The sequence below is a fragment of the Sinocyclocheilus rhinocerous genome, unplaced genomic scaffold (genome assembly GCF_001515625.1).
Source record: "Sinocyclocheilus rhinocerous isolate Xijiao unplaced genomic scaffold, SAMN03320098_v1.1 scaffold889, whole genome shotgun sequence".
Classification (NCBI taxonomy): domain Eukaryota; kingdom Metazoa; phylum Chordata; class Actinopteri; order Cypriniformes; family Cyprinidae; genus Sinocyclocheilus; species Sinocyclocheilus rhinocerous.
Genome location: NW_015638024.1, coordinates 2,339,894 through 2,350,784, shown reverse-complemented (window position 1 = coordinate 2,350,784; position 10,891 = coordinate 2,339,894). Strand labels below are relative to the sequence as shown.

Sequence of the window (10,891 nt, the reverse complement as noted above, 5' to 3'; positions counted from 1 at the left end):
AGAGTGTAGATTACTCATTTTGCTCGTAAAGTTTGTCATAATGGGCTGGCCTTTCCAGCAGTGTTATTGGAGTTCTTAGTACAACAATTACTTTCAAGAGAAATCAAGCAACAGTTCAGATGGATGGCATTTGCTTTTCTTTTAAGGAGAGGGCAGAGGGCTAAACTTATTTCCACCTTGGTACAATCAGTGCCGTGCAGCTCTTCGCAGAGTCTCTCGAGTCATTAGAAACACAGTTGTCTCAGGAAACAGCCGTTAAGCAAGGTCAAAGGTTGCTGCAAGTAGACATACCTGTGTACTGGGGTTTTTATGTTCTCATGATATTTTGTGTGTGTGTATAGGTTAATACATTTGTGTGTGTTTCAAGTCAGTCTGTTGATGGGTTACAAAAACATCCGTGCTACGTACGTTTCGCGCAAAAAATACAGTATGAACTGTGTTCTGGGGAAGTGTAAGAAAAACAAGAAACGGTATGCTTTTTTTTCCTTCAAAAATTTATTCTGGAGGTAACAATGAAATCAAAATCACAATCACAATCGTTTACTCTTCAAGAGTTTCAAGGAACAACTGGAACACATGGTACAACTGATTAATGAAACAAATTAAAGAAATGTTCACTCAAACTAACAAAAATACCAATGCAATGCATCTATTGCCAAAAAAGGTCAAATGTCATTTGCATAGCTGAGATGACTGATAGAGACTGTTGTGAAAACTAGAAGATAAAAGATGCATTATCAAAACCAGCTTGACATGTCAGAGATAAAGTCTAGTGAAAATATAAAATACTGAATAACAAAATTAAAGTCTCCTCTGCTGACAGAAACACCTAAAATCAGTCTAAGATGGTTTGCTGGTCTTCCAGCTGGTTTTTGGGCATGTTTCAGTGGTCAGACCAGCAAACAATCATGCTTTTTTTTTTAGAAGAAACTTTAGAAATCTTAAATACGTGCTGAACTATCGCAGAAATTCAGGTGACGATGGATTTTCACAAGAGGGTCCTTTACTCTGACAGTTCATTCCGACAACTAGCCTCTCGCATTTGAGTTTATACGCGTCCCTCTCGCGCACCAGCCTGTTGAGCTCGTGCTTCAGCTGCTCCACTTGCGTCGCCAGGCTCGTCTTCTCGTTCTCCAGCATGTGTTTTTGATGAACGCGTTTGTGCCGACACGACTGAGCGTACCCGCGGTTTTTCAAGGTACGGCGCTTCTGCTTGAGGCGGATAATATCGTCCTTGCTCATGCCGCGGAGGTGTCGGTTGAGCTCGCGCACAGACATGGACACTAACTGCTGGTCGGAGAAGCGGCTCTCCGCGCGCTCGCTGCGCCTGTGGTGCGTCTGCTGATGGAAATTATGGGACTTCAGGTGCGTCGCGCCTTGAGACGAACAGTCGAGATGCTCCATTAACTGATCCACGCTTTTGCCGTGCGCAAAGTCGGGATTGTGGCCAAGTTCGGTGTACTGCTGCTGATGATACTGATGCATGTTTGGTGCGTGGAACTGACCGATGCTCCTGTATCCCTCCATCTCTGCCTGGTGGAGCTGAGGAGGCTGTGCTTGCATGAGATTGGCGCCTAAGGCTTCCCGGACATCCTCAGGTGTCAGTTCAAGGCAGTGTGGATCTGCGTGCTGTGGATAAGCCCCCGTGCTCAGGGTCCAGTAGAGATCTTCAGCACCGCTCCTCTGTCCACTCGGGCTGAAGCTCGGTGATGAAGGCACGGAGCTGCACGGGGTGCTCATGGGTGTGCTGGACACAGAGCCTGGTACGTGTACACCGCACTGCTGCATAAAAGAGCGGTCCGGTCCCAAAGCTGCAGACTCCTTTTTCACATCAAACCTCATGTCAAAGTCGCCGTAGTCCAAATTCAGCTGATGCTGCTCCGCCGTCATGATTTCTGCTGATGTTTCGATGAAGTGAACAACTTATTACTGCGGTTCAGGTTGCATTAATGTCCTGAAAACACGATCCAACCAATTGCTGGAAGTGAAGTCAGCTCTTTCAGCCACCCTCCAAACGGAAATTTTGCAAGTTGTCGCTTTTTAGTTTCAGATGGTCTCTCGGTGACCAGGGCAGGATGTATGTTGAAAAGAAAGTAAATCACGCTGCTTTAAAAGCAGCCGCGCAGTGAGGCCACGCCCTCTTTCCTATAACAGCTGTCACTCAAAAAACAAGTCCAAGTTACTTTTACTCCAAATCAAAAGAAAAAGTTGAATTTTGTACAACGAAAAAGAAACCTGTTAATAAGGTTTTATAAAACAAAATCAAATTACCACACTTTTTATTTTCATGCAGGGTTGATTCTCAGTATTGTGTAGGCCTATTGTTTTTTTTGGTTTTTTTTGTCTATAAATTAAAGACGAACAAGCTACTGTCATGCCTACACATACACACTTTACAGTATGACAATCACTGTCATACATACCGTAGTGGCAACTCACAGTGTCAAACATTACGGGATGCAATTTTTTGACTGTATATGTCACTTTCCCTAATTGTCATGAAATTATAAAATATTAATAAATTTGAGCTATTAAAACTTGATTGTCATTGTAAAATGTACTGATATTTACAGTTGGCATCTCCAGAAACTGACCAATAATAATAAAGACAGAGCACAGTGTCATCAACACAAGACCATCATGGTAGCACATGATACTAAAATTAAGGCTAATAAGCATTAACTAAATAACACAAAATATAAAAAGAACTACAATGCACTGCATTGCATTTTTACAGTGTATCATTAGCTTTACCCTTAGTCTGCCTCAGTGACAATTTTTGTACCTTTTTTGCTGAGAGTGTAAGACATTGCAACTGTAATCTGGTACTGAGAATAAAGTTTTAAAAATAGCTTTAACTGCAAGCAATTTAAGTCAACATGGTGTTTGGACCCGAGTCCAAATCTAAGTGATTATCTCAGTCTAGAAGATCCTCAGAAAGCTCGTGGTATGACCGTGTATGTTTCTCTGTTAACTCCTTTACTGACACCATGTGGCCATTGTGAGAAACTGCTGAAATGGTTTCCAATATCCGATACGCTAGGTAAGTTTTACATTAAAAAAGTAAGTTAAGACAGCGTCAGTGTAGCTGCCTTTAAATGTTTTGTCTGGAAAGTCTTGGCTGTAAAATCACCCTAAACTTGGAACAATGTTTAAAGTTTTTGTAACAAGGATATAGAGACAGATTATTTGTATACACAACATTTCACAGTATTGAAAAACTGGTGCCTCGGTTCACTGGATGTTTAGTAAACACAAAAGCACCAATAAAGCGAAGGAAACAAGTGCACAGAAGCGGACACTTGACAGAACATTCATGGAGCTACTGGGAAACATTCAAAGTACAATGATGATCAGACGCCAAAAGGCTGAGGTAATGATTGCCGGAGAGCAGCTAAGGTACATCTTACTCTATATTAAAAAAGAAAAGAAAAAAAAAAGCTAGTCCCAGAAGGACATTTCCATGACTCTCACCACTTTTCAACACATTATATATTTAATTATTTGTTGGATATTGAAACATTATTCTGTTATACAGTAGGTAATACTCTTCTTAATTTTTGCATAATAATGGTTGCTAATACAACTATCTTGGGTTTGAAGATTGCGACTACATGATAGCAAGTTGATAAAGGACCGCAGACACCATTTGCGAACGTACCCGAATTGTTTTGTGGCTCAGGAGCTTATTGACTGGCTGTTTGCTCATAAAGAAATGCCTGATCGAGAGACTGCTGTCCAGCTCATGCAGCACCTCATGGATCGTGATATCATTCATCACGGTACATTATTTACTGTACACCAAAAACAAAGAGTAGCCTATGATACAACAAGGTCATGTCTCTTTTCCTTCTATGTTGACTCATATCAGGACCCGTTTATTTTTATCAATGTATACTCTATCATCTTTTAATCTTTATAGTGTGTGATAAGTGGCCCGTGTTCAAAGACGCCAAATACTTGTACAGATTCAGAAAGGATGACGGCACATTTCCTTTCAACATAGAGGTTAACATCTTCATGCGTGGACAGAGGCTGTATGAACAGTAAGACATTTTCTCAGAAAGTAAATTTTTTTTTTTAAATGTTAATTTGGTGCTTATTTCTGGAGTAATTGCAGTCCTCCCTCGTAATATTTAATACTGACATAATATCTGTCACCAAGTATTATGTTGTCAGTTAAGTTTTCAGCTACATCCCACAAATTCAGTATAGACCTTCAGCCTGTTCTGATGTTATTGAAATGTAAAAAAAAAAAAACACACATTGAAAAGTTTGAGGTCAGTAAGTTAAGGAATTAATACTTTTATTCAGAAAGGATGCCATTGCCAGTAAAGTGACAATAAAGACATTTCTAATGTTACAAAAAAAAATCTATTTCAAATAAATGTTGTTGTTTTGAACTTTATATTCATCAAAGAAACATGAAAAATGTATAATGTTTTTTACAAACTATTAAGCAGAGAACTGTTTTCAACATGGACTATAATAAGAAATATTTCTTGAGCACCAACTCAGCATATTAAAATGATTTCTGAAAATTCAACTTGGTCATCACAGGAATAAATTACAAACATTACAAGAAAACAGTTATTTTAAATAATAATATTTGTAATAATAATTTCACAATATTAATGTTTTTACTGTATTTTAATTAAATAAATGGAGCCTTGGTGAGCATAAGAGACTTCTTTCAAAAATCTTTTTACACAATTTTACTGACCACAAACTTTTGATCGGTAGTGTATTTGTAGATGTAGAAATTAACATTAACCTATAATAAATGCTGTAGAAGTATTTTCATTATTAGTTTATTATTAGTCTCTTTCAAACATGTTTTTCAAAATTCATGCATCGAAATTCATCTGTTGCTTTTTACAGTCTGATTACAAGCAAAGACTCCATCTTACAGCTAAGACAGGAAAAGGGAGTGGCTTATGAACGTTCTTTCCCTGGTTACATGTTAATTGATTGGCTGCTACAGAACGGTGAAATAGAGAGTCGACGGCAAGGACTAGATCTCTGCAAGGCCCTACTAGAGCATGGTATCATTCAGCATGGTAAGAACAATAACTGACCTAAAGTACGATAGTGTGTGTTGTATTTCGCCATTAACCAGGTCTAAATGCACTGCCTATTAAGTTAATCTAATGAAACATACCTGTGTATAGAGCGTTGACCTCTTCAAGTAACGTTATATCTGCAGTGAATTCTCTCTTCATGCTTTGCCTTGCTGAAACACTTCACTCTTCATTTCACTCTGCAGTCTCTCTGAAGCACCACTTCTTTGACAGCGGGCTGCTGTATCAATTCTGCATTCACTTTCGCCGGTGGCGCTGTCTTTCTGAACTGTTGCATGAGACAGAGAATGAAGAGGTTGACTGTATAACACACCAAAGCCAAGAAGACCAGGCTGACAGCCCCTTCACACTGCACAAAACTCCTCCATCTGTGGGCAACAGTTACTTCTTATCTGGTAGTAAAATCATTACAAATACTACAAATATATTTCAGTGCTATGATATGGAGTGTTAGAGCTTGAGAGATGGTGCTTAGGCAAATGGGCCAATTTAACCAGAGGGAGCACACTTATTGCCTGGTCATCCCCTCTGGAGTAATAAAGCAAGATGAGGTTAAGTGCCTTGCTCAAGGGCACAGCTGAGATAACACAGCATAATGAGCTCAGTAACTCTCCATTTTCATGGACACCCATACATGTAACCTGCAACCTTCGTGTCAGCAACCCAGCTCCTTAACCTAGGGTTTCTCATTATTTAATGTTACACCAAACGCCCCTTTTCATAACCCCAAACTATTCATGGACCCCCTGACACATGACAAAATTTAATACAAGACTACCATTAGGCCAACATAACCATTTGAGCAAATTACTGATATATATTTGTAAGTACTAATATAATATAATGGGGTCAGTATGATTTTTTTAATTATAATTTTATTCAACAAAGATGCAGGAAAAGAAATTGTTCTAAAAAAAACAAAAAAAAAACATTAAGCAGCACAATTGTTTCCGACATTAATAATTCTAAGAAATATTACTTGAGCACCCAATTAGCAAATTAGAATGATTTCTGAAGGATCATGTGACACCAAAAACCGGAGTAACGGCTGGTGAAAATTCAGCTTTGCCATTACAGGAATAAATTACTTTTCAAAATATTTTAGAAATTTTAAATTGTGCTAATATTTCACAGTATTACTGTTTTATTGTATATTTGATTAAATAAAGGCACCCTTGCTGAGCATAAACCCAAACATTCAAACGGTAGTGTAAATCCATGTATAAACTGTTCTAAATTTGTATAAACTTTTCTAATTCATAATTCTGATTTCTAATTCCAGTTCAAACTACTAAGGATTTAAAAGTGCCTACAAATGGACGACGTGGAAGTTTGACCAACCAGCAGCATAGTTCACGTGCATACCCACTCACTGCTTCCCTTACCGCTGCCCTCACAGTACGATGCAATCCTACATCAGGTTATAGGAGAGCATTTGCATGCTTTTGAAAATCTATTACAGGCACAATCATTATATTCCAAAAGAAAAAGCATTCTAAAAGTCTATGCAAAAAATGTAGTGACATAATTCTATCAGTTTCTAATGTAGTGACTGATAGAATGTGTATTATTGTTTTTGACAGTGCTGAAAAGACATGTAACCTGTGAGGAGCTGTTATCTCCAGGTGCTCCTTATGTAAAAAGAGTTCTTACGGTAAGTCTTGCATACATCATGCTTAGCTGGCCATGAAAAGAACCTTGAACTACAGATTGTTTATGTGAGTTTTATAATTAAAGATCCTCGGTGATGCCCTAGGCTGGGGCTTTGTAGTACGAGGAAAATCACCTTGTTATGTTCAGGCTGTGGATCCTGGAAGCCCTGCTGCGGCAGCAGGAATTAAGGTGATCATAACACGTAAATACAAACACAGTTGCTTACACAATAAAAATTTAGAATCCAATATCAGCTGGTCTCCAATCTTGCTTAGGTACGCCAGTTTGTGTGCCGAGTGAATGGACGCAGTGTGCTTCACCTGGACTATCGTACTCTTTCAAAGGTGGTGATGACTGGACCCCGTGTTGTTACTTTGGAAGTGATGGAACCAGTGGATTAATTCAGTATAGGTGTAATTAAATATATATATATATATAATTTTTTTTTTGTATATTTATATATTTAGGTGAAGGATGTGCAATGTTTTTTTCTCCATATACCATGTAAATCTTCCAGTATGTTAACATAATATAATATAAAAAAAAATTATAAAAAAGCATTAAAATGATCATACTGATCTAGTTTCATATCTGCTTATAGTTTTGGTTCTCCATGAGAAGCGGTCTAAGCACTATACACAATTTAGAGGGACATGTCCTTTCCAATATTCAGATTAGTGGTCATCCAATATGTTATCTTCAATAGTTCATCCTTATAGTTGTGATGAAACGAAAGTAGCGACAGATTTGTTATTTAAATTTTTTGTATTGTACCGAATATATGAGTGAAACAGATTAATGAAAAAGAAAAAAAAGTAGGGCAATGATTTGTTTCTATACATTGGTTGTTGATTGGATGGATCATGGAGGCAGATCTGAATGCAAGCTTAAATACGATATGACAGGCATGGTTTAAGAAGTGGACTAAATGATTAGAGAAGTAGTCTGGCATACATCAGTAGAGAAAAGTGTAATTTCACCAGAAGTTATGAAATTTTGATTTAAAGGGGTCATATGATGCGATTAAAATTTTTCTTATAGACCTATAGCTTTAGCTAGTATCCTGTCTAAAGTGTTGGAAAAAATCTTGCTGGATAGGTTAAATGTGTTTATTAATTCTACAGACAATCAGTTTGGATTTAAGGCTAAACATGGTACTGATCTTTGCATTTATGCATTAAAGGAAATAGTAAACAAGTATAGAGATAAAAATTCATCAGTCTTTATGTGCTTCATTGATGCATCTAAAGCTTTTGATCGGGTTAACCATGCAAAGTTATTTTTTAAAATGAGACAAAGAGGGGTGCCAGAATACATTGTGAGAATCCTGGCTTATTGGTATGCCCACCAGATGATGCGAGTAAAATGGGGCAATAAAGTCTCTGGCCCTTTTGGGGTTAGTAATGGCGTGAGACAAGGAGAGATTTTGTCCCCAATTCTGTTTAATCTTTACATGGATGATCTATCTGAATGTTTGAATGCTTGTAAAACTGGGTGTATGATTGGGAATATTCTAGTGAATCATATTATGTATCCAGATGATCTTGTGGTGTTTAGTCCTAGAGAATAATCGTGGTTGTGGGTGACACGCCATATCTTTTAGCCATAATTCTGGATGGATGATGGCGACATTCAAAGTCTTAACTATGAGAAAGAGGGATCCACTGTCTTGTAGGTCTGATCAGAGTATCTTTGTACCTGTAGAAGTCACTGAAAATCAACAGTGTTCAAAGTGGTGTCAGTTATTATGATAAAAAAGCTTTAAATTTATTTTACAGTATAGTATTTTTGTGTCTAGAGGAGTAATAGAGAGATCAAACCTGTCTGTGCTCATTCTGTCTCTGACTTTATTCATTGTTTTGAAGACAGTAGAAGCTGCCTCCAAGTACAACAGTGATTGTCTTCCCTGGAGACCTCAGTGGTGCCTCAACATGGTTCTCATTTCTATGACGGTCATGTAAAAGTGTGACCCTGCTGTTTTTTCACCTCTCAAAAATATGTAGAACATGTTTGCTCTTGATACACCTCTCCAGTTGGCTTGTACTGCAAAGCTAGCATTGCGACTGGAAGTTTTTTTCAGTTTCAGCCATCATATGTTGAAGTGTTAGAGTGACACTGACAGCCGTATGTTTCTTCCTGTCCTTCCACGCTCTGCCGGAAAACCTGGCAAAACTGCCAGTCTGTTAGGCACTGAGATCAGTCAACAGACAATCATGTTTCCAAACTACTTTGATGTGATGCCTGGCAAAACCTGGCCAAACGCTGACATGTTCATGAATGGCAACCAGGTTTTCAATCTAGATTATTACAACAGTTTTATTAACCTTACAAGGGTAGGTTATTACCCAAAATGAATCATTTACTCTCATTTCGTTCTAAACCTGTATGAATTTTTCAACTGTTTTTGTCCATACAGTGACAGTCAACAAGCTAAAACATGTTAGCAATGTGTTAAACATGTTCATTACAACCGTTTTATTAACCTTACAAGAATAGATTACCCAAAATAAATGAGCGTATTATTGTGCTGGTATTTTGGCAGGTTTAGGACTACCATGGACAGCTGACTCCCAAAGCTTTTGATATTCTTCATATTATGTGCGGTGATTAGTGCAGGAGTAACAGAAATGATCTTTTCCAATCAGTTTAAATAGATTTTTACTTTTTATGGGCATTGCTACCTTTACAATGCCAATTTGTTCTAATCTAATTAAATGTACGCATTTTCTTTTGTGTCAAATTCTTAAATCAATATCAATAAATTCAAATAGTGTGAGACAAGGAGGGATTTTGTCCCCAATTCTGTTTAATCTTTACATGGATGATCTATCTGAATGTTTGAATGCTTGTAAAACTGGGTGTATGATTGGGAATATTCTAGTGAATCATATTATGTATGCAGATGATCTTGTGGTGTTTAGTCCTAGCAGTGCTGGTCTTCAACAGCTTTTAACTATGTGTTCTGATTATGGTCTTGAACATGATATTTTATATAATCCTGATAAGAGTGTGGTTATGATTTGCAGAACTAAGGAGGATAAAAGTATAACAATAACACAAGTTGTCTAATAAGAGTCTCACTGTGTGTGCTAAAGTAAAATACCTTGGACATTTCATCACTGAACGCATGACAGACGATGAGGATATTGAAAGGCAACGCCAAATGATGTATATGCAGGCGAATATACTTTTTCCTCGTTTATAATGGGTTTTAATGTTTTTGTCTCGGCGCTCCGGCCTGACAGGGCATTACCATATGGTAGGGGCGTAACATTTCCGTCTCACGCTTGAGGTAATCGGCCAATCACAACGCACTGGATAGCTGGCCAATCAGAGCACACCTCGCTTTTCAGACCGATGAGCTTTGTAAAAATCGACGCGTTTCAGAAAGGCGGGGCATAGAGGAGAAACAATAATGTACAGTATGTGGAAAATAATGTGTTTTTTGAACCTTAAACCGCATAAACATTTCATTACACCAAATACACAAAATAATGTTCTTTTTAGCAACATCATATGACCCCTTTAAATTACGAAGTCAAAAAATGTTTAAAAAATAAAATATATCCTTATTGTGAACATAAACATTCACAATAAGATCAATAACACGCATTTAGAAAACAGGGTGATTCCTCGTGAATCAACGACTTAAACCTACTTGGTTAGACTTGTGTGGCGGTGATGAATGGTCTCCAGACATCTGGTGTGGCCCCTTTTGAACTTTACACAAATATATGTCATTTCCGTTTGCAACCGTCCGCCATTTTGAACAGGCTGGGCTGGTATGTGGAACGGAACAGACGAAAGAGAAAAAAAGTCAGTTGTCTGTCCCTTGTTTGTACTGAATTGACATAACAGTCTATCCAAATCGTGTATTAAAGAACAAGCTCATGGAGTGGACAGAAACTGCCCTGTAGCCTGTATTAATCCAGTTGAAGACACATGGTGCGGATTCTCAGGATGAGTTGCCGAAATCCACCGGCGGCGGCAGCGGCGCGAAGGACTGCAGCATCTGCCCGGGCCGAATAAACCACACTCTGTCTGTGTCCTCTCACCCTAACTACTAATTTGGCCTGAAAGCAAATCGCTTGAAAGGAATTCCATGCGAGACCGTGAAGAAAAGCAGGTAATGTGTCTTTAAAAGTCTGCTTTTCTTT

General features: G+C 38.1%; 2 protein-coding genes across 2 annotated transcripts; one reads left to right on the top strand and one right to left on the bottom strand.

The window, feature by feature from the left end:
* Positions 1 to 541: 541 nt before the first annotated feature.
* On the bottom strand, positions 542 to 2,072 carry LOC107749523 (transcription factor MafB-like). The gene has a single exon (XM_016564700.1). It carries the CDS (start codon positions 1,888 to 1,890, stop codon positions 958 to 960), a length of 933 nt encoding a protein of 310 aa, XP_016420186.1. The 5' UTR covers positions 1,891 to 2,072; the 3' UTR covers positions 542 to 957.
* A 1,274-nt stretch (positions 2,073 to 3,346) lies between these two features.
* LOC107749470 (DEP domain-containing mTOR-interacting protein-like) lies at positions 3,347 to 7,135 on the top strand. Its single transcript, XM_016564642.1, has 9 exons — positions 3,347 to 3,399; positions 3,604 to 3,782; positions 3,923 to 4,046; positions 4,882 to 5,060; positions 5,267 to 5,476; positions 6,364 to 6,501; positions 6,665 to 6,735; positions 6,819 to 6,923; positions 7,010 to 7,135. The coding sequence occupies exons 1-9, from the start codon at positions 3,347 to 3,349 to the stop codon at positions 7,133 to 7,135; spliced, it is 1,185 nt and encodes a 394-aa protein (XP_016420128.1).
* The last annotated feature ends 3,756 nt before the right edge of the window (positions 7,136 to 10,891 follow it).

Bases quoted from the DNA above. Each gene is read 5' to 3' on its own strand.
- LOC107749523 (XM_016564700.1), bottom strand. From the start codon at position 1,890: ATGACGGCGGAGCAGCATCAGCTGAATTTGGACTACGGCGACTTTGAC.
- LOC107749470 (XM_016564642.1), top strand. From the start codon at position 3,347: ATGATGATCAGACGCCAAAAGGCTGAGGTAATGATTGCCGGAGAGCAG. The intron at 3,400-3,603 runs GTACATCTTACT...TTGGGTTTGAAG, and splicing joins ATTGCCGGAGAGCAGCTAAG to ATTGCGACTACATGATAGCA. The intron at 5,061-5,266 runs GTAAGAACAATA...TTCACTCTGCAG, and splicing joins GCATGGTATCATTCAGCATG to TCTCTCTGAAGCACCACTTC.